Source organism: Leptopilina heterotoma, unplaced genomic scaffold (assembly GCF_015476425.1).
Source record: "Leptopilina heterotoma isolate Lh14 unplaced genomic scaffold, ASM1547642v1 Lhet_52, whole genome shotgun sequence".
Lineage (NCBI taxonomy): Eukaryota > Metazoa > Arthropoda > Insecta > Hymenoptera > Figitidae > Leptopilina > Leptopilina heterotoma.
The window spans coordinates 2461534-2486855 of record NW_025111114.1 but is presented as its reverse complement, the minus strand read 5'-3'; the positions used below and the strand labels follow the sequence as shown (position 1 = coordinate 2486855).

General features: G+C 19.1%; 1 protein-coding gene across 9 annotated transcripts in view; it reads left to right on the top strand.

The window, feature by feature from the left end:
- The window catches only part of LOC122507899 (glutamate-gated chloride channel), a 104879-nt gene that overhangs the window by 36361 nt on the left and 43196 nt on the right, over positions 1 to 25322 (top strand). For all 9 annotated transcript variants that reach the window (XM_043620904.1, XM_043620899.1, XM_043620896.1 and 6 more), the window contains one exon: positions 1028 to 1143. In XM_043620904.1, coding sequence (XP_043476839.1) covers positions 1028 to 1143 — 116 coding nt within the window. The remainder of the gene's footprint in view (positions 1 to 1027; positions 1144 to 25322) is intronic.

The following is a 25322-nucleotide window of genomic DNA, read 5'->3' as shown; positions in this document are numbered from 1 at the left end:
CCTTAAAAAAAATTTATTATTTATAAAAATAATAATTGAATTCCTGTGAAATTTTTATTATTTATGAAAATAATTAAATGTTTGCATACAATTTTATTAAATTTTTTTTTAAATAATTGAATTTTTTTGGGAAATTTTGTTAAAATAGTAGATATTGAAAATCATTGAAATTAGAAAAATGCATTTTATTTTTGAAAATAATTGATATTAGGACAAGAATTTTTTTGACATTTAGGAAAATAATTAAACTTTGGAGAAAAATTTTGTTACTTATAAAGATAATTGGGATTTTTACAAATTTTTTTTTTAAATTTTGTACATAGTTGAATTTTATAAGAAGAATTTTATTTATTTATTTTTTTTAAATAGTTGAATTTCTGAAATTATTTGTAATTTATCCTAAATTGAATTTTTTTTTAGTGTTTTCAACAAAAATTTGAATTCGAAAGTTTTCAAATTCTATTATTTTTAAAATTGCTAATTTTATTTAAAAAAGGTAGTAAGAAGTTAGCCGCGCGCTTTAGCGCGCGATTTGTTGCTAGTAATAATATAAAAAATGTTCTTTCATTCATTCACTTTTTCTGTCCCTCACACTCTGAAGTTGTCCTTTGTTTATACTTTTGTTTATTGTTATCTTTAATTTAAATTAAATTTAGATTTAATTTAATTTAGAATTTATTTAATTTAGAATTTATTTAATAATTTATTTAACGCAAATAAATTATATTTGGTTTAAATAAAAATTTTCTTATGCTTCTATTTATTCGTTGATAACCAATAATTATTGTTTGATAAAAATAATTTATAAAATTTTATTTTATTAATTTTTTTTTTTGGTGGGGGGTACTATCCGCCACTATAAATATAAAATGGAAAAAATAAAAAAAATCATTCAAATAATATTGCATAAGAAATTGGTGTTGAAATTTTCTTATAGAGATTTTTTTTTCTTTATTTATTATGTCAAAAATAAAATTTAATTTACAAACAAATTGTGACTGTGATTTTTTTCTTCTGTTTATTACAGATGTATGCAGCAGAAGGTTATAAACTTCAGGGAAGTAGAGAAACAAATATTAGACAGCATTTTAGGACCAAAAAGTTACGACGCTCGTATCCGTCCGAGCGGTATAAATGGAACAGGTGAATAAAACTTTTTTTTTTTATTACATTTCTTTTATAAATAATTTTCCTCTTATATAAATCAAAAACAGGTGTATAATAATAATTAAAGTGCAAGTATTCTAAGGAAAAAAAAGAGCCGCAAAAAAAATATCTAAGGAATTCTACGATTTTTTTTTCGTTTTTTTTTTAGTAGAGAGAAACTTTTTTTATTTCACTTAATATCAAAATATTTTTAGTAGAGAGAAACTTTTTTATTTGACTTAATATCAAAATATTTATTATCTTGATTGCAAATAATTTTTATTTATAAATTTTTTAATCGAATAATTTCGTATCAAATATTTAATATTTAAACTTGATGACAAATGTTTGTTATCGACAAATAATTGTATTACTATATTATTAGCGTCGTAGGAAAAAAATTAATAACGAAAAATTATTTGTTGATAACTAATTTCATAATTATAAAGTATTCATAAATTAAATAATTATTTGTAGATAACTAATAATTTTTTGTTGATCTCTGGGTGTAATTATTTGTTGATAACTGATAATTATTTGCTGATAATTAATAATTATTTACAAATAATAATTACTTGTTGATAACTAAAAAAATATTTGTTTATAACAAATAATTATTTATTTATATAAGAAAAATTGTTGAAGATAAAAATTACTGTTTTTATTTTAATATATAAATATTCGAAATGAATTCTAATTGAATCAAGAATTTGTTTGCAATGTGTAGAATATAATTAATTTACATAAAAAATTATTAGATCGGTATTTACTTTAAAACTTATTTATTTAAATTTACTTTAAAGATTATTTAATAGAATTTACGTTTAAAACTATTTAATTGAATTTACTTTAAAAGTAATTTGATTGAATTTGGTTTAAAAATTATACGATTGAATTTAATTAAGAAACTATTCGATGGAATTTACGTTAAAAATTTAATTGATTTTACTTTAAATATTATTATTTATCATTGAGTTTAGTTAAAAAAATACTATTTTGATTGAATTTTGCTTTAAAAATGATTTGATTGAAATAGATATTTATTTATTACTCTATAAGGAGGTTCGAGTGTATACTTTTAAACTGACCACTTAGGAATTATTTACATAAAAAAAAAGAAAACGTACTGTTAAAATCAATTTAAAATTTAATCTTAAGCTGCTTTGTGGTTTATGATCGTTTTTTTTTATACACCTTTCTTTTATTAATGAGTTTTTAAAATGTTTTTCGGTTGACAAATTGAAACTGCGTGACGGAGAAAAAAAATCGTGCGTCAATAATCGAAAAAAAATTCATTTATCACGCAATCTTTGCGTTCAATCCGTTTTTTGGGGTGGTAATCGCACAATTTGAACAAGCTCAGCCACTTTGAATTGCTGACTTGCAGAAAATTAATGTTTTCTTTTCTTTTATTTTTCAATCACTTTTATTAAAAGTGATTATAAAAATTCTAAAAATGCAAAATAATAAATTTAATCTGAAGTTCAATTTTTTAGGTTTTTTTTCTATTTGTTTTCTATACGAATGGAAAAATATCTAAATTCTCGCTTCTAGTTTTTGTGGTTACGGTTCAAAATTTATATGTCCAATTCTTTTTTTTTATAATTATATTAAAATGTTATTCTTTTTTCATTTATAAATTTTACATCTATCGTGTATAATTGGTTCGTGGTTTTTTATCAGCAAAACAATATGGAAAATAAAATAGAACATTAATTTTGTAGTAGGAAAAAAAAAAGTTTTTTTTGAACCATACAAAAACAAATTATTTGACTACTGGAATAAAAAAAATTATGCAAAATTTGGTATCAATTTGATACATTTTAGTTTGAATTCGATACATAGTTCGGTATGAATTTGATTATAGTTTGGGTATTAATTTAGTACTTTTGGTATCGATTCGATTTTCTTTTGTTATCAATTTGGCACTTTTTGGTATTTATTTAATACTTTTTTATCAATTTAATTTTGGTATCAATTTGGTGCTAATTTAATACTTTTGGTACTAGTTTGGCACTTTTAGTATCAATTCGATAACTAATTTAGAACATTTGGTAACAACTCAATAATTTTTGGTTAAAAATTGGTACTCATGGCATCGTTTTGGTACATTTTTGTACTAATTTAATACTTTTGGTACCAGTTTGATAATTTATGGTCGCAAAATGTGATACTCTTTGGTAGCAAATATTGTTACTTTTGGTATTAATATAATATTTCTAACATTAATTTATTACTTTTTAGTTCCAATTTGGTACCAGTTTGATAAATTTCATCTTAATTTGGTTCTTTTGGTATTGACTTAACACTTACGGTACAAATTTGGTACTTTTTGTATTAATTTGATATTTTTCTTAAAAAATAGACAATTTTTGGAACATATTTAGTTATTTTTGGTATTAATTTGACTAAATTTTTATACCAAATTAGTACTTTTGTATAAATTTGGTACTTTTTGTACCAAAATTTAATGCTTTTGGTACCATTTTGATAATGTATGGTCACAAAATGTGATACTTTTTGGTATCAATTCAATATTTTTTCGTAGCAAATTGTTACTCTTGGTATTAATTTCATGCTTTTAATATCAATTTATAAACGTATAGTTCCATTTTGGTATTAATTTGATAAAATATGGTCTCAATTCGGTACTTTTGGTATTGATTTAACACTTTCGGTACCAATTAGGTACTTTTTTTTGCATTAATTTGATCCTTTTGGTACAGACTGATAATTTTTTTATCACCAATTTGTACTTTTTGGTAACAATTCGATATTTTTGTACATATAAATTTGGTACTTTCTAGTGTTAATTTCATAGTTTTGTATCAATTGGATAATAATTGGTGACATTTTTGTACGTTTTGGTATCAATTCAATAATTTTTGGTACCAAATTGCTATACTTTTGGTATTAATTTAATACTTTTAATATTAATTATTATTTCCAATTTGGTACCCGTTTAATAATTTTTTGTCTCAATTTGGATCTTTTCATATTGATTTAACACTTTCGGTATTAATTTGTACATTTTGTATTAATTTTATCCTTTGGTGTCAATTAGACAATTTTTGGTACAAAATTTGTTCTTTTTCTTATCAATTAACTAATTTTTTTATACCAAATTGGTACTTTTGCAATAATTTGGTACGTTTTGTAGAAATTTAATACTTTTGGTACAAGTTGATCACATAATGTGATATGGTCATAAACGATAAAATTTGATACTTTTTGGTACCAATTCAATATTTTTTGTTACCAAATTGGTACTTTTGGTACTAATTAAATACTTTTAATATTATTTTTATTAATTTTTTGTTCAAATTTGGTACTGTTTTGATAATATTTGGTCTCAATTTAGTACTTTTGGTATTGATTTAATACTTTCGGTACCAATTTGATAGGTTTTGTATTAATTTAAATTTTTTTGGTAGGGGGTTGATAATTTCTGGTACAAACTTATTTATTTTTGGTATCAATTGACTAAATTTTTATACCAAATTAGTACTTTTTGTAATAATTTAATACTTTTAAAGTTTTAATATTAATTTAATAATTTTTGGTTTTAGTTTGGTACTTTTGGTTCGAATTTATTACTTGTCGTACCAGTTATTTAATTTTTTGTCTAAATTTGGTACTTTTTGTTATTGCTTCAACACTTTAATTTTTAAAAAATTAATCAAAAATAGTAGACCAAAATGTACCAAATCGTGTATCGATTTGGTACTTTTTGGTCTACTATTTTTGCCTAATTTTTTTTTTGAAATAATTAAATTTTCAAATTAAATAATTGAAATGTTTCCAAATAAATTAAAACAGTGAAATTTTTATTGAACTGTAAATAAACAGTAGTTTTTAGCTCTAAATACAGAAAAAAATCGTTCCGAAAATAGAATTTAATTGATTTACATTAACAAAAAAAAAAAAATTATTTATCCAAGTAACTATATTTATCTGTCAATGGTAAAATAATCGATATTACTTGGTTGAAATAATTTTTTCTTCAGTTTATAATTTGTATATATACATATATACATTTATGTATATTGGGAGGGCATAAATCGAATGAAGCAAATCAAATGACTCGCTCTTGCGCTGTTACAATTTATACAATCGGGTACTTAGTGATTCGCGAAGTTGAAAATTATGCTATAGGGAGAGTTTCAAGTAACGAGAGAGAGAGAGAGAGAGAGAATGTAACCCTTCGTGGCCCTGATGTATATAGTCATATATGTCGCAACAGTGTGTTCGCTCGTGTAATGCATTTATGCGCATATAATGTGCCTACATCTACCGCCACGACTCGAGTCGAAACTTCACCCCCTCCCCTCCCCCCCTTTGCCCCCTCACCCAACCCCCTTCAACTCACATCACCCTTATCGTAAGCCAGGCCTTCGTACATATTATACAAAATCATAGGGCACATTATACCAGCTTGTACATATTATATTTGAGATAACGAGCTAAAAAAAATTGCGCACGCAGATCATGGCTATATAAACATTCACTTCCCAACAGTCGAAGAAATTAGAAATTTTATTTTTCACTTTTTAGGAAATCAGAATTATTTATTTTCTAATTCAAATTTATTTCAATTGGAATTTATTACTATCGGAATTTATTTGAATTGAAATTTATTTAAATCCTCCACCCACTTATAGTCGAGGAAATAATTTTTTATTTTTAACGAATAATCAGAATTTATTTAAATCAAAATTTATTTAAATCGAAATTTATTTGAATCAAAAATTTATTTGAATCAAAATTTAATTGAATAAAAATTTATTTAAATCCTCCACTCTCTCAGAGCTGAAGAAATAATTTTTCACTTTTTAAGAAAATCAGAATTTATTTTCAATTACACAATTTATTACAATCAGAATTTATGTGAATCAAAATTTAATTGAATCGAAATTTATATTTAAAAAATAAAATTATATTTTAATCAAAATTTTTTGTAAATCTTCCACCTTCTCATAGCCGAAGATATAATTTTTAATTTTTAAGAAAATCAAAATTTATTTCGATTACAATTTATAACAATCAGAATTTATTTAAATTAAAATTTATTTAAATCAAAATTACATTTGAATAAAAATTTATGTAAAATCTTCCACCCCCTTTATAGCCGGAGAAATAATTTTTATTTTCAAGAGAATCAAAATTATTTATTTTTATTTAAAGCAAATTTTTTGCTTCTAAGAATTATTATCTTTTTTTATAAAATACAGATTCCTTTTTTTTTTTTTTTGGAAAATAAATCATGAAAAAAGTTATTTTCTGTCTGGAAATCGGGGAAAAAGCAAATTTAAATTTTTTCTGTAACCCTGGAAATGAAAATTTTTGTGAATCGAAATTTGTTTCAATCAAAATTTATTTAAATCAAAATTTTTTTAATTCAAAATTTATTTACATTAAAATTTTTTTAAAACAAAATTTATTTAAATCAGAATTAATTTGAATAAAAATTTATTTGAATCGGAATTTTATTTAAATCAAAATTATATTTGAATTAAAATTTCTTTAAATCAAAATTTCTTTAATTCAAAATTTATTTAAATGAAAATTTTGTTTAAAACAAAATTTATGTAAAATCTTCCACCCCTTTATAGCCGGAGAAATAATTTTTATTTTCAAGAGAATCAAAATTATTTATTTTTAATTAAAATTTATTTCAATCAGAATTTATATGAATCAAAATATAGTAATAATTGAATTATTATAAATAAATAATAGAATTTTTTGTAAAGAATTGAATTTTCATAAAATGCTATTAAAAATAAAATTTTTTAAAAAGATTTTTATTGAAAAATTAAAAAATAATTAAGTGAAGTTTGACAGTGTAAATAATTTTTTTTAAAAATAAGTAGACAGACTTCAAGAATTAAATTAAATTTTTTGCTTCTAAAAATTATTATTTTTTTTTTAAATACACTTTCCTTTAATGTTTTTGAAAAATGAATCAGTAAAAAAATTATTTTCTGTCTGGAAATCGGGAAAAAGGCGAAATTAAATTTTTTTGTCAACCTCCCACATCAGGAAAATGCCAGGGAATTTTATCAAAAGTACTAGAAAAAATATCAAATTTTTAGAATTATAAAAAAAATTCCAAAGTTTGGTATTTGAAAACAGTTTTGACAAATTTTAAATCTTTTTTAAAAATTGAATTTCCAAAAATTAATTATTTAAAATTCTGAAAAATTAGTTTTTTCAAAAATTTCAATTCTATTTATTGAAAAATAATTGAATTTTTATAAACAAAGAATTGAATATTTGAGAAGAATTGAAATTTCCTTAAATGCTATTAACAATAATTGAGTTTTTACAAATAAATAATTAAAATTTTTGTAAAGAATTAAAATTTCATGAAATAATATTAAAAATTATTGAATTTTGATATAAACAATTAATTGAATATTTTTTAAATAATTGAAATTCTATTAAAAATAATTGAATTTTTTAAAAGAATTTTATTGAAAATTTTGAAAATAATCGAGGGAAGTTAGTCACTGTAATTAATTAATTATTATTATTAATTAATTCATTTATTCAAAATTTATTTAAATAAAAATTTATTTAAATGAAAATTTATTTAAAACAAAATTTATTTGAATCAAAATTTATTTAACTCAAAATTTATCTAAATCAAAATTTATTTTAAGAATTTTATTGTAAATTGTAAATATCTAAATCGAAATTTATTTAAATTTAAATTTATTTGATTAAAAATTTATTTAATACAAAATTTATTGTAATTAAAATTCATTTAAATCGAAATTCCTTTGAATCAAAATTTAGTTGAATCGAATAAAATTTATTTATAAATTACCTAAATGAAAATAAATTTGTCCCATAGTCTTACTAAAATTGTCTATTTAATTCGAAATACATTTTTCAATTTCAAGAAACAATTTATTTACCCTAACAAAAATCTTATCTGTTCCAAATAAATATTTTCTACTTTTTTTCTAATCGAAATATTGGCTATAGTTAATAATATATTACGATGTAATTTTGTTTGGATTTGTAATTTTAGTGATTATTATTATTAACTATAGTTAATAATATTTGTAAAAAAAAATTGCTACTGCGAGAACTAAAAATTATGTATTCAAATGTAAATTTTACACTTTATAGTTCAAAGAAATATTTTTTTTGTCTATAAAGAAATTATTAGACTTTAATTATGTACGGAAAGGATAATTTCGAATATAAATTACAAAATAAGCACTGTGCAATTTTTTAAAGAGGAAACATAATTTTTTTATTCCATTTTCTTTTTTTTGCGTAGAATGTATATTAAGGCGAGTCTTGATTTCCCTTTTTTTTTCTCGTTTCTTATTTAAGAGACACAATTTTTTTTTTCGTAAACAGTCGTAATTTCTAAATATTATATGCGTGCAAAATATAAACTTCTATTTCCACTTCAATATCTGCACTTTATTTTATAATACGTAACAAGTATTAATATATTATTAATTTAATCAATAAACATTTATTTAATTAACATATTAATAACAAATATTATTTCCAATATTTTTATTGAAAATTTATATTATTTCTAATACTTTTAAAAAATATTCTAAGAAAAAAAATATTAATAACAAATATTATTTTCAATATTTATATTGAAAATTTATATTATTTCTAATACTTTTAAAAAATATTCTAAGAAAAAAAGTCGAATAAAAAAAAAATACTTGCTTCTAATATTAATTACTTTTGAAGTTTTCCTATTATAATATTATATTGAATCAAGAAGGAAAATTTCAGTTATTTCTACTAAAAATAAAAAAAAAATAAAAGAAAAAATTAAATAAAAAAGTTAATTAACAAATTAATTGATAAAAATATTTAGAAATTTTAAATAAAAATAAATTTAATAATATTTATTAAAAATGTTTAAATTCAATAGAAATAAATACAAAAGTTCAAAACAGTAGAAAAAAATCACAAAAGAAGAATAAGTAAAAATAAAATCTAACCTTATTTTTGACACACATTTAATATATGGAGAAAAAGAAAAATATTAAACAGTTGACAAATGAGTGATAAACTTGCATTCAATCGTAAACAAAATCATCTGCTTTTATAAAAAAATCCAATAAAAAAAAAATATCAGCATATAAAGAATTGTAAATATATCGGAAACTATTATTTCTCGAGAGAGAGAGAGAAAAAAAAAGAAGTAGGCTACACAATAATAATTCATAAATTCGAGGAAACTGTTTGTGCAAAAAAAAAAAGAAAAAAAGACGAGGTAATATAAATAGTCAATGGAGTTTTAATGATAATATGAAAGCAAAAAAGAAAAGGAAGGAAAAAAAATATTGCGTGCCATACTGCAGTCAAGTCACGCCTTGTTTATTTTATTTCATGAAATATTTTCTATATAAGATTTTTTTTCATTATTTCTTCGTAAAAAAAATTAATAGTCGCCACCATTTTACCATATAGTAGTAAAAATGCAATTTTTCGCAGCAGTAAATTTTTTAGCATGTTTTTTGTTTATTTGTTTATTCTTTATTTATTAATAAATTAAATAAATAATAAACTATTAAAATATAGGTATTATTAAAAAAGTATTTTTTTTATTCATTTCTTTATTCAAGCCAAGTAAACAGGAAAATGTCCTTTCGTACAAAGTACTCTTAGAACTAATTTTATTTTATTGACTAATTTAATTTTAATTATTAATAAATTAATAATTAATAAATTTAAAAACATAGTCTTAAAAATGAATTTTTAAAATTATTTATTTATTTATTTATTATAAATAATTATTAATCGCTTCGCACTCGATAATTACTTTTTAAAAATGTAGGAAAAAGTAGCTTTTAGACTGAAAAAAGTAGTAAAATGTAGCTATCGAAAAATTAAATTTGACGATTAAAAAAACTCGTTTCAATCGATTCACAAAAATTTGATTCAGTATTTCCCGGACTTTTGGAAAATAATAAATAATTAATTTTTTATGTTAAATATTTAAATATTATTACAGTTTTACAAAAATCGAAATTTTCAAAGACAAGCCATTATAAAATCTTTTGAAATTTAATTATTTCTAAAAATTCATATTATAATGCTTCTAATATTCAATTTTTATCTAAAATTTTTTCCTATATAAATTCATTTTTAATTCAATTCTTGTTAGAAAGTTCAAGGAGAATTTAATTATTTAAATACAAAAATAAATAATTGATTGAATAATAGATTATTTCTAAAAATTGAATGCTTGTAAAGTATTTTATCAAAATTTAAAAAAATAATTAGAAATTTATTTTAAATTTTCAAAAAATTTAATGAAAATTGTATTTTAAATAATTAAAAATCTGTGAAAATATTATTTATGAAAATAATTAAAATTTTTGTAAAGAATTTTATTAAAATTTTTTTTAAATAAGGGAATTCTTTTGTGAAATTTTATTAAAATAGTAGATATTGAAAGTAATTGAATTTCAGCAAAAAATTTTATTATTTGGGAAAAGAATTGAATTTTTGTCAAAAAAAATTTCTTAAAATTTTGAAAATAATTGAATCGTTTCAAACAATTTTATTAAAATTTTCGAGAATAATTTATTTATTTCAATTATAAGCGGACTTAAAATAGTGTAAATTCTAAAATTTTAACTGAAATTCATTTTTAAATTAATTCTTGTTAGAAAGTTGTATACGAAAATTCAATTATTTAAATAAAAATATAAATAATGGAATGAATAATTCATTGTTTCTTAAAATTGAATTTCTATGCAGTATTTTATCAAAATTTTAGAAAATAATTGAGAAAAAATTTTAAGATTAAATGCATTTTTTGAGAGAATTTATTTAAAATTTTTAAAGAATTAAATGAAAATTGTATTTTAAATAATTGGAAATCTGTGAAAATGTTGATATTTATGAAAATAATTGAAGTTTTCGTAAAGAATTGTATTAAATTTTTTTTTTAAATAATGGTTTTGTTAAATTTTATTAAAATAGTAGATAATGAAAATAATTGAATTTTATCAAAGATTTTCATTATTTCGAAAAATAATTGAATTTTTGCAAAAAAATTTTCTCAAAATTTTCGAATTCCTGAGAAGAATTTTATTATTTATGAAAAGTAATTGAATTGTTGCACGAAAAATTTTATTAAAATGTTTAAAAAGAATTGAATTTCAGTAAAAAATCTTGTTATTTCTGGCAATAATTGAATTCTTCATAAGAATTTGATAAACATTGTTTTCAATAATTAATTCTTTCGAAATATAGGTAATAAATATTTTTAAATATTTAAAATTTTACTTCAAATAATTGAATTCTAGTAGAAAACTTCATTTGTAAAAATAATTGAATTTTTCGATCAATTAATGTAAATAAGTATTAAAAATAATTTGAAATTCTTCAATGAGTTTTATATTATTTATGAAAATAATTGAATTCTCGCTTAGAATTTTATCAAAAATTTTTTTTTTAATAATCGAATTTCCATGAATAATGTTATTAATAGTGAAAGTAGGTAATTAAATTATTGCGAAAAATTGTATAAATATTTTTGTTAAATAATTGAATTTTTTCGAAATTTTTTTTTTGAAAATACATTCTAAATTAATTGAATTTGTCAGGAAATTTTATTATTTATGAAAATAATTGAATTTTATTAATTTTTTTTTCAAATTGAATTCTTTTGCGAAATTTCATATGAAAATACTATAGATATTGAAAATAATTGAATTACGAATATTTTTTTTTTTTTGAAAATAATTGAATTTCGGAAAATAATCGAATTTTGAATATTTTTTCGGAAAATAATTGAATTTCGTATATATTTTTCTGAAAATAATTGAATTTTGAATATTTTTTCTGAAAATAATCGAATTTCGAATATTTTTTCGGAAAATAATTGAATTTCGAATATTTCTTCTGAAAATAATTGAATTTCGTATATTTTTTTCTGAAAATAATTGAATTTCGAATATTTCTTTTTTTAATAATTGAATCGGTTTAAAGAATTAGAAAATAAGAATTCTTTTCAAGTTCCAAGAAGCAAATAATTTTTTATAAAAAAAAAACTGAATTATTGTTTCTAAAAAATAAAAAGGGGGGAGAAGGATTTTTTTAAAATCTAATTGAAGAAGGGTAGACATATATAGTATTTATTTAATTTCATCGACGTGAACGTTGGTAACTTCGATTTTATCAACTACAACTAAAACAGTTTTGACAAAATAATTACTTTTTTTTTTCTAAAAAATTCTATAGTTTTAATTAATTTCGTGTTTTTTGAGACTAAAGTCTAAAATTTAAAAAATTAAATTCGTGACTTGAAATTATTATCTTGGCTTTTAATTGAGAGATCTTTTCCCTATGTATACGCGGCGATTATAACTTAATTTTCCATCGAACTTCCCCACTTTCCTTCATAGCCCCTTATCTACCAGTAAACCACCCCCCCCCTCTCAAATTGATTATAAACAGCTTAATCTCCGTTAATTATTGTCTGATTTGATGAATCTCACGGAAATGGAGTGCTTCGCACCGATAAGTCTATCAGATCGACATCTTCCAAGATTTGGAATTATCTCTTCAAGTTTACTCGACCTGCCTGCCTGCCTTGCCTCCCTCTTCTAAACTATATATGTATATAATAATCAATTCTATATGCGACAACGCACATATAAGCATTTCCAATTAAGTGATAAGAGCTTTCATTAACTGATTAAAAGCTTAGGCGTCAATGTTAGAACAGTGTCTCTCTCTCTCTCTCTCTCTCTCTCTCTCTCTCTCTTCATATGTATAGATATATAAAATGTAGGTAAAGTCAGTGTTAGGATGAATCTCTGTTTTTTTTTTAAATTTTTTTCCATACAAATTAATTTTGTGACAAGCACAGTGGCGAAAATTGTTATTTTTCGTTTTAAATCACTCTACAGGTGACAATTTTTGACTAAAAACAATTTTTCTTTTTTTCTAAATCTTTGTAAATTAAATTCTCTATATCGATCACAAGAGAACGATTTTTGAATTTTTGTTTTTAAACATTTTTTTTAACCAACAATAAGTATTAAAAAAATTAGTAAAAAAAATATTTTATTTTATTTTATAAAAATATTTTTAGCTTCATTAATTAAGAAAATTAATTAAAAAATCTATTAGAGTAAAGTTTGAGTGTCTCTGATTTTTAAGGCTCGAATCAGTGAAAGTATTTAAAAACAATGACTTTACGGATAAAAAATTAAAAATTACAGAACATTTACAGACAATAATTTATAACCAATCCGAATCAAATAAGAGAACATTTTACTTAAAACTATATAAATTAAATTTTTCATAATTATTATAAAACATTAAGATATCGATAACTCCGAGTTAAATTCAATTAAACTTTAAAAAAAAAATTAATTTCAAAATTCAATTCAATTATTTAAATAGAAAAAAAAATTAATTGAAACAATTGAATGTTTCTTAAAATTCAATTCCCATAAAGAATTTTATGAATAAATTTTTAAATAATTGAATTCTTTCGACGAATTTTAATAAATTTTTTCAATAATTGAATTCTTTCGACGAATTTTAATAAATTTTTTAAATAATTGAATTCTTTCGACGAATTTGAATAAAATTTATAAATAATTGAATTTTTTCGACTAATTTGAATAAAATTTTTAAGAAATAATTATATTTAACGAGGAATTCGATTAAAATTGTATTCAAAATAATTGAAATTCTGCGATGAGTTTTATTATTTTTATGAAAATTATTGAATTTCTAACAATAATTTTATTATTTATGAAACAATATTTAATTTTTGCGACGAATATTATTATTACTCTTAAAAATAATTGAATTTCTGCAATAATTTCTAACTTTTCCAAAATCAAATTTTTTTTCGTGGTTTTTAAATAAAATTCTTCGATAAATGCATTATTTTTAATAATTTTTGAAAAAGTTCTTTGAAAATTTTCAAATTCATTTGTTTACAATTCAATTTTACAAAATTTTAATTATTCGTAAATTCTCCAATTAAATATATATATATTTGAAAATATAAAATTCAAATAATATAAACAATATTAAATTAAACTTTAAAAAAAAATTAATATAAAAATTCAATTCAATTATTTAAATAGAAAAAAAATTTATTGAATAATTGAATGTTTCTTAAAATTCAATTCCCACAAAGAATTTTATCAAAAAATTTTTAAATAATTGAATTCTTTCGACGAATTTTAATAAATTTTTTAAATAATTGAATTCTTTCGACGAATTTGAATAAAATTTATAAATAATTGAATTTTTTCGACGAATCAGAATAAAATTTTTAAGAAATAATTATATTTTTTGAGGAATTCGATCAAAATTGTATTCAAAATAATTGAAATTCTGCGATGAGTTTTATTATTATTTATGAAAATAATTGAATTTCTAACAATTATTTTATTATTTATGAAACAATATTTAATTTTTGCGAAGAATATTATTACTCCTAAAAATAATTGAATTTCTACAATAATTTGTAACTTTTCAAAATAAAATTTTTTTTTCGTGTTTTTAATAAAAATTTGTTTATAAATGTATTATTTTTAATAATTTTTGAAAAAGTTCATTGCGAATTTTTAAATTCATTTGTTTACAATTCAATTTTACGAAATTTCAATTATATTCGTAAATTCTCCAATTAAATATATTATTAAAAGAAAAACTTGAAATAATTTCAAAAAAAAATCGGTAATTAAACTTTCTCAACAAAATTAATTCCACAGAATTATTAGTTAAAAATATGAAAAATTTAGAATTTTAAAAAATTTTTAATTTGAAACCTTTTTAAAATTTAATTATTTCCAAAAATTCACGCTATTATGCGTGAATTTTAAAATCAATTTTTATTAGAAAATTCTACGAGAATTCAATTATTTAAATACAAAAGTAAATTATTTATTGAAATAATTGATTGTTTTTTGAAATTCAATTCTCATAAAGAATCAACAAATTTGTAAATAATTGTATTCTTTTGACGAATTTTAATAAAATTTCAAAGAAATAATTATATTTTTTGAGGAATTCGATTAAAATTTTGTATTAAAAATAATTGAAATTCTGCAATGAGTTTTATTATTTGTGAAAATAATTGAATTCCGAAAAAGAATTTTTAGTTTTTATAAAAATAATTGAATTCGTGTAAAAATTTGATTATTATTGAAAATAATTGAATGATTGCGAAGAAATTTATAAAAATTTTCTAAATAATTGAATTCCTGTGAAATTTTTATTATTTTATGAAAATAATTGCAGGTTTGTGTAGAATTTTATTAAATTATTTTTAAATAACTGAATTCTTTCTGACAATTTTATTGAATTAATAAATATTAAATATTGAAAATCATCGATTGAGGAAAATTTTTGAAAATAATTGAAATTTTGTTAAGAATTATCTTGAAATTTTCAAAAATAATTGAATATTTCTAAAGATAATTAAAATTTTGACGAGGATTTTAAAAAAATTTTGAACATAATTTCTAGCCCTATGTACGGTTTATAAAAAAATAACAACAATTAATTGTGTAAACAATTCAATAAATTGTTATAATTTTTTTCATAAATCAAAAACACTTGGACATTATTTTAATAGGTTTTTAAATTAATTTTCTTAATTAATGGAGCTAATAAAAAATTTTTTTTACTATTTTATGATTTTTTTAATATTTATTGTTATTAAAAAATTGTTTAAAAACAAAAATTCAAAAATCTGGCCCGAGAAATCGACAGAGAATTTAATTGCGAAGGTTTAGAAACAAAAAATCGTTTTGGTAAAAAATTGTGACCTGTAGAGTGATTTGAAACGAAAGAGTACATTTTTCGCCACTCTGCGACGCTGAAAAAAATTATTACCCTAAATAAAGTTAAAATAACTTCATTATAATTTAGGAAAATTTTTTCTTTTTCTGAAAAAGAGAAAATTCTGAAGAATTTTTTTTTTAATTGCTAAACTGATTTATTTTGCAAATTCTCTCTGATTACGAATAATTATTTTTAATTGTAAAACCGATTTGTATTGCAAATTCTTTTTGGTTAGAAATAATTTTTTTTAATTATAAAATTAATTTGTTTTACTAATTCTTTCTGATTAGGAATTATTTTTTTAAAATTATAAAACCGATTTGTCTTGCAAATTCTTTCTGATTGGCAATTAATTTTTTTTAATTACAAAACCGATTTGTCTTGCAAATTCCTTCTGATTGGGAATAATTTTTTTTAAAATTATAAAACCGATTTATTTTGGAAAAAAAATTATTTTTCAATTTCAAAAAGGAATTGTCTTGAAATTTTATTGGTTTGGTTAAATTTTATTTTTAACTACCACAAGCAGAATGTTAAAAATTTTTTATTTATTTATTTTTTTTTTGTAAAAACGATAAAAAATGTTTTTTTTCGCAGTGTATAAATTTCTGCCTCGTAGATTTATTTATTAACTTGTTTATAAGAAATTAAATTTATAATAATTATATTTGACAATATTCTAAATCTAAGAATAAATTATCTTTTTATTTTAAAATGAAAGTCAAAATTTAATTCATAATTAATTTTTCCATTGTAGAAAATATTGGAAAAAAAATAACAAAACGTAGAGTTATAGGAAGATAATATAAATTTTAAATTATTAAGTTAATAATATATAATATACTTTTTTTTTTGAAAGAGTAGTTGAATTCCATAATTTTTGTTTATTAAAATACATAAAAAATAGTTTTTCTACATTAATAAGAAAAAGAAGACTGAAAAAGTTGTCGAAAACTTGAAAAAAAAAAATGTACGTAATTGTTCGCATTGAAATTAACAAAATAATTAACGCACGCATTACGCATAATACAAAGGGGGAAACAAAGTTTATTATTAATAAAGCTTATTTTTATTAACAATAAAAATATATTAATTATAATTTTTTACTATATACTACTTTTAGGAAAAATCGTATAATACACGAATATGTGTATAGTACACAATTTTTTATATACAAAAAACAACAAATATAGTTATACAATAAAAACTGATAATTATTTTCAAATTACCAAAATAGATATAATTATATGTATTTATTATATTTATTATATTCTATATAATTCTATATAATAGATAATTCATTATCTTGAGAATTTTATTCATTTTTTTATTGTTTAGAGTTATTCTATATAATAGAATATATATATATTATATTATATTAAATTTATTATATATTGCGTTATATTTTATACCTATTATCTATATATTATATCTATTATCTATTGTATACAAAAATATTTTATTATATAAATAATTCACTACAAACGTAAATATATTTCAGAAATAAATAAATAATACGATTCTTTTAAATTGATATATTCAATTTGGAGTTTCAATTTAAAGTTTAAACTTTAAAGTTTACCAAAAGTATGCGCACTCTTGGCCACTTGAGTTTACCGTATATTATTATGTGCACTGAAAAAAATATATAACCAAAAGGTAATTAAAAAAATATTATAGAAAATTAATTAAAAATACATAATAGAAAATTATTTTTAATAAATTACAATTGAGGCCTTGTATCCAATAACTCGCCCGACGCTCGAAGACACGCGCTAATACCAGTCGGGTAGCAGTGAGTGGCCCAGAGGCGCTCACTGCTCACTGACTGGCAGTTGCGCGTTCCTCCGAGCGTCGGGCGAGTTATTGGATCCAAGGCCTCAATTATTATACATTTTTTTCAGTGTGTTGCCCATATCAATGAATGAAACTTTAAAACAATTAATTCGATAGTAAACTTTTATATTTTGATAAACAAAATAAAGTTTAATTTTACACTGCAAAAAAACAACCTTTTTCGAATAAATTTTTATTAAATTTTTATTAAATTATTATTTTTAAATTCCTTTATAAACCATTTTATTTTACACAATAGAGAGATTTACTTTCTATTATTGTAGAAATAATTTTTTTTTTTGTGTTAAATAGTTTTGTCATATATTATTATTTTCAAATTTTTTAAAAATTTTATGTTACACAATAGAGAGATTTTACTTTCAATTATTATAAAATTTTTTTTTTGGTGTTAAATAGTTTTATCATTGCATTTTAATTTTATTAATAATTTAAATTTCAATTTTTATTTCAGTTCTGTATTTAATTTCATTTATTAATATATTTTTAAATATATTTTTGTCGCTTTAGTGCAGCGCTTTTGGCTGACCATTCGTATATTCGTATCACTTAAAAACTCTTTAGTGAATAAAATAAAATCTTTTTTTAGTAAAAAATTAATAATTCATTGTGTTTATATTATTTATTTATTTTTATTTAGTTTTATTTATTTTTATTTGTTTTTATTTATTTTTATTTAGTTTTATTTATTTTTATTTATTTTTATTTATTTTTCTTTATTTTTCTTTATTTTTATTTAGTTTTATTTAGTTTTATTTAGTTTTATTCAGTTTTATTTAGTTTTATTTAGTTTTATTTATTTTTATTTGTTTTTATTTATTTTTATTTAGTTTTATTTAGTTTTATTTAGTTTTATTTAGTTTTATTTAGTTTTATTTATTTTTATTTATTTTTATTTAGTTTTATTTATTTTTATTTATTTTTATTTAGTTTTATTTAGTTTTATTCAGTTTTATTTAGTTTTATTCAGTTTTATTTAGTTTTATTTATTTTTATTTATTTTTATTTATTTTTCTTTATTTTTATTTCTCTTTATTCATTTTTTTTTATTGTCTGGTGTAATATGAAGGCATAATGTCAATTACGAATAATCGAAATTATTATAAATTTTTTGCATATTTTGTCTTTGTGGAAATATATTATAATGTACGAGGTGGAAAATCGATCAGTTGGAAAATGATGAAAATCATGCATTTGCCTTATGTCATTTTCAAATTCCCATTTATATATGCGTACTTGACAGTTGTACGAGCTTTTGGTGTGTATATATAGACCATTTTCCACAGCAACCTCACGTGTACCATGGAAATTGCCATATGCGGTAAATTTATACGACGTTTTAATGAATCACAAACTCACTATTTTACTAATAAAAATATCTCGAAACTAGAGAATAATTCCTATATTTTCATTTTAAACTTTATTTCAAAACTATATTATTTAAAATTAATTGTAATTAATTATGCATATAGACTTTTTTTTATTTCCGGATAAAATATACATTTAAAATTAAATGAAAATATGGCTTAATAAATAATTAATATTCCAAAATTAATTCAATTTTAAAAGAGTTGCGTTTACAATTTTCATAAATAAATTAACTTCAAACGGTTTCAATTTTAAATTTTATAAAATTTCAATGTTTGAATGAATTTAATTAGAAATTTTAATGAACTTAGATTTTTGAAAAATTTTTAAAATTCAAAATCTTCCAAAATTAATTAAATTTGTCAATGTATATTTAATTAATTATTAAAAATAATGGATTTATATAGAAGAATTTTAGTTGAAAGCACTTAAAAAATTTTAATTTTGGAAAAGTTAGAAATGATTGCAGAAATTCAATTATTTTCAAAAGTAATAAAATTCTTATCACAAAATTCAATTATTTTCAAAATTTACAAAAAAATATCAAAAAAATCCCAATTATTATTTTTATAAATAAAAAAATTCTTCAAAATTCAATTATTTTCAAAAATTTTAATAAAATTCTTGTCAAAATTTTAATTATTTTCAAAAATTTCCCTCATTTTAATGATTTTCAATATCTACTCTTTTAATAAAATTATCCAAAAGAATTTAATTATTTAAAAAGCAAATTTAATAAAATTGTACGCAAACATTTAATTATTTTCATAAATAATAAAATTTCCACAGGAATTCAAATATTTACAAATTTTTTATAAGTTTCTTCTCAATAATACAGTTATTTTCAGAAACAATAAAACTCATCGCAGAATTTCAATTATTTTTAATACAATTTTAATTGATTTCTTCGAAAATTTCAATTATTTTTAATAACCTTTTAAAAATTCTCCGAGAAAATTCAATTATTTTAAAAAATAATTGAATTTTTCACAAGAATTCAATTATTTAAAAAACTTTTAATAAAATTCAATTCAAGAATTCAATTATTTTAAATACAATTTTAATTGAATTTTGGGGAAAATTAAATTATTTTTAAACATTTTTTAAAAATGTTTCGAAAGAATTCAATAATATCAATAACTTGTAAATTTTTCACTTCTTTCAAACAATTTTATTAGAGTTTTTGTAAATAATTACATTTTTTTTGAAGAATTTCATTAAATTTCGTAAAAATAATATAATTTTTTAAAATAATTTTAATTGAAAATTTTGAAAATAATTGAATTTTACAAAGAATTTTTCTGAAAACTTTTCAGAACAATTGAACCTGTTAGAGAAATTTTATTAAAATTATCTTGAATATAATTGAATTTTTTTCTAGAAATTTAATTAAGATTGTATTTAAAATAATTCCATTATTTAAAAAGCAATTTTAATAAATTTGTACGCAAACATTTAATTATTTTCATAAATAATAAAAATTTCACAGGAATTCAATTATTTACAAATTTTTTATAAGTTTCTTCTCAATAATTCAATTATTTTCAGAAACAATAAAACTCATCGCAGAATTTCAATTATTTTTAATACAATTTTAATTGATTTCTTCGAAAAATTCAATTATTTTTAATAACCTTTTAAAAATTCTCCGAGAAAATTCAATTATTTTAAAAAATAATTGAATTTTTCACAAGAATTCAATTATTTAAAAAACTTTTAATAAAATTCAATTCAAGAATTCAATTATTTTAAATACAATTTTAATTGAATTTCAGGGAAAATTAAATTATTTTTAAACATTTTTTTTAAATTCTTCGAAAGAATTCAATAATATGAATAAATAGTAAATTTTTCACATTTTTTAAACAATTTTATTAGAGTTTTTGTAAATAATTACATTTGTTTTTGAAGAATTTCATTAAATTTCGTAAAAATAATGTAATTTTTTTAAATAATTTTAATTGAAAATTTTGAAAATAATTGAATTTTACAAAGAATTTTTCTGAAAACTTTTCAGAACAATTTAATTGTTTAGAAAAATTTTATTACAATTTTTAAAAATAATTGAACCTGTTAGAGAAATTTTATTTAAATTATTTTGAATATAATTGAATTTTTTTCTAGAAATTTAATTAAGATTGTGTTGAAAATAATTCCACTATTTAAAAAGCAAATTTAATAAATTTTTACGCAAACATTTAATTATTTTTATAAATAATAAAATTTTCACAGGAATTTAAATATTTCCAAATTTTTTATAAGTATCTTCTCAATAATAGAATTATTTTCAGAAACAATAAAACTCATCGCAGAATGTCAATTATTTTTAATACAATTTTAATTGATTTCTTCGAAAATTTCAATTATTTTTATTTTTTAATAACCTTTTAAAAATTCTCCGAGAAAATTCAATTAAATTAAAAAATAATTGAATTTTTCACAAGAATTCAATTATTTAAAAAACTTTTATTAAAATTCAATTCAAGAATTCAATTATTTTAGATAAAATTTTAATTGAATTTCAGGGAAAATTAAATTATTTTTAAACATTTTTTAAAAATGTTTCGAAAGAATTAAAAATAATATCAATAACTTGTAAATTTTTCACTTCTTTCAAACAATTTTATTAGAGTTTTTGTAAATAATTACATTTCTTTTTGAAGAATTTTATTAAATTTCGTAAAAATAATGTAATTTTTTAAAATAATTTTAATTGAAAATTTTGAATATGATTGAATTTTACAAAGAATTTTTCTAAAAACTTTTCAGAACAATTGAATTGTTTAGAAAAATTTTATTACCAATTTTTTAAAATAATTGAACCTGTTAGAGAAATTTTATTAAAATTATCTTGAATATAATTGAATTTTTTGTCTAGAAATTGAATTAAAATTGTATTGAAAATAATTCAATTATTTAAAAAGCAATTTTAATAAAATTGTACGCAAACATTTAATTATTTTCATAAATAATAAAATTTTCACAGAAATTCAAATATTTACAAATTTTTTATAAGTTTCTTCTCAATAATACAATTATTTTCAGAAACACTAAAACTCATCGCAGAATTTCAATTATTTTTTATAAAATTTTAATCGAATTGCTTGAAAAATGTAACTATTCTAAAAAATTTTATTAAAATTCGTCAAGAGAATTTAATTATTTAAAAATTTGTTAATAAAATTCTTTATGGGAATTAAATTTTAAGAAACATTCAATTATTCAATAAATAATTCACTTGTGTTTTTAAATAATTGAATTCTCCAAGAAATTTTTAATAAAGATTGGATTGTGAGTGCAACTAGAAGTTAAAGAAAATAATGAAATTTTCCAGAGAAAAATTTTTTTTTATATACAGAAATTGTTGCAATTAGAAGAAATGAAAGAAAGTGAAACAGTCTGAGAGAGAGGGAGAGAGTAAAATTATTTGCAATAACAGATAATCATTGAACGGTTGTAAATCAAAGGTTCTGTGTAATTGAAATTGATTAAATTTCAAATTGAAATTTAGAGATTTGGTATAGAATCACGTGTATGTCGAGTGAGATACATGATACATAATTAATTGAATGTGCATGATATTTTAAGCCTGATTGTGATCAGGGTTGATTTTGATTATTTCCACTGATCGATTTAGCGCGTAGTGTGTTTTCAACGTTTAATCTATATATGTATATATATAGTATATATAATTGTATATATATATATATATATATATATATATATATATATATATATATATATATGCGAACTAGTGAAGTGGAGAACTGCGAGCGAGTGGAAATTGCTTAGTAGTTACGGTCCGGCTTTGGTCAGCCAACCAGTTTGTCGAGAACCATGTATTTGACACTCAGTCACTACCAACATTGTTTTTTTTCCAACTAATTCCGATCTTAACTAAGAAAATTTTTTCTAATTAATTTCTTCTTTTAAATAATTTTCATCTTCCACTTTTTCGAGTTATTTCTTTTCTTTTTATTTAATTTTATTTATTTTCCAAACATTGCAACAAAATAACACAATTTTTATTAAAAAAAAGTGCAACTTATTTTGATTTTTTAAATGCAAAAAATAACTCTATAAACAAATCTTGAAAAAATTTTTTTTTAATAGTTAAAATTTTGTAAAATTTAATTGAAAATAATTTATTTATTTCAAGTATTTTGTTACAATTTTTGAAAATCAACTTTTGAAGAATTTTAACTGCATAAATTTTGAAAATAATTGAATTATCAAAAATTTTGATGAAAAATCTTTAAAGGTAAATTTAAAAATGAAAATAAGCTTCTAACTTTTTTAAAATTCAATATTTTTAATATTTTCAATTATATATTTCCAAAAATAATAACATTTTAGAATTTTTTTTCAACATTTTGAAAAAAAACAATAATGTTCAAAATTTTTAATTAAAAATCATCAAAAAATTCTTTAGTTATTCATAAATTCATTTTTTAAATTTTACAAAAATTCGAAATACAATTATTTTCGAAAAATTACATTAATGAAATATTTTTAAAAACTAATTATTAGAATTGATTTGTAATAATTTTTTAAGATTCTGCCTCAAAATTTACTTTTTGGACTTGATAAAATTTTTGAGAAATCATAGTCCTGTTTATAATTAAAATTCTTGAAAAATTTGATAACTTTTATTTATACTTTTCAAAAATTCAATTATTTTTAAAAGATTTTACCAAATTTTAATTGTTTGGAAATTTTTCAAAATTGAAAAACTATTATCGTTCAAAAATTATTTAAAAATATTTTTAAAAAATTAATTTTAAGAATTCTTTTATTATATTTTTTTAAAAATATTATACTTTAAGAATTTAAGAAAAAAAACTATGGAGAGTCACAATTATTATAAAAAATTGAGTTTATGTATTTAAATAATTGAATTCTAGAAAAACTTTTGGAAAGTTATTTAAATTAATTGATTCAGAGATGAAGTTTAGTTGAAAATTGTAGAAAATAATTAAATTCAAGAAAAGTTATAATTGTAATTTTTAGAAATTATTAAAATTCATAAATTTTACCTCATTTTCCGTAAACATTAATATTTTCCTCTTTAAAAAAAATTTTGTTAGGGAACAATTTCATGATTTTCAGGTTTTCCATGATTTGTAAAAACTCTAAAATAAATTTATATAATTTATTAATATTCCATTAGTTTTTAGTTTTCTTTTTAATATACGATAAATAAAAAAATGGAGAAAGGTTCTTCTTTTGCTTTATAAAATTTAAACTTTATGTGTCACAAACTACTTTTAAAATAAAATTAATTACATTTAATTTTTGAAATTGAATTTTTGAAAATTATTATTAAATTAACTACTTTTATTCAATTAAAATATTAATTATACTTTATTATAAATTTAGAATCATATTACGATAATATTTAAAATATTAATAATTAAAAATTATTATTTTGTCAAATTAATTTTACGAGGCCTTTAAATTATAAAATAAAATTTTTTTATAAAATAATCTTCTAACACCTGTTTAAATCCGTTTAAAAGGCCTCGTAAAATTAATTTGACAAAATATTTAATAACGGACGTAAAATTATTTGAACAAAAATATTATTATCGTTATTTATATGCGTATAATTGTGAACTTAGTTTTTTAACAATAAAATATTTAATACTTAAGTTGAAAATTAGAATTTTATTTAAAAAATTAAAAATTAGAATTATGAAATTAAAGCTTAGAATTTAAATTAAATTAAAAAATTAGAATTACAATTGAACTGAAAATTAGAAATAAAATTCAATTAAAAATTAGAAATTAAAAAAAACGAAATTAAAATAAAGAATTAAACAGAACGAAATTGAAATTAAATTAAAAATTAGAATTGAAGTTTAATTATTAAAAATTTAAAATTAGAAAAAACGAAATAAAAATAAAGAATTAAACAGAACGAAATTGAAATTAAATTTAAAATTAGAATTAAAGTTTAATTAAAAATTAGAAAATAACAAAATAAAAATAAAGAATTAAACAGAACAAAATTGAAATTAAATTAAAAATTAGAATAAATTGAAATTAAATTAAAAATTAGAATTGAAATTAAATTAAAAATTAGAATTAAAATTTAATTAAAATTTGGAAAAGACGAAATGAAAATTAATAATCAG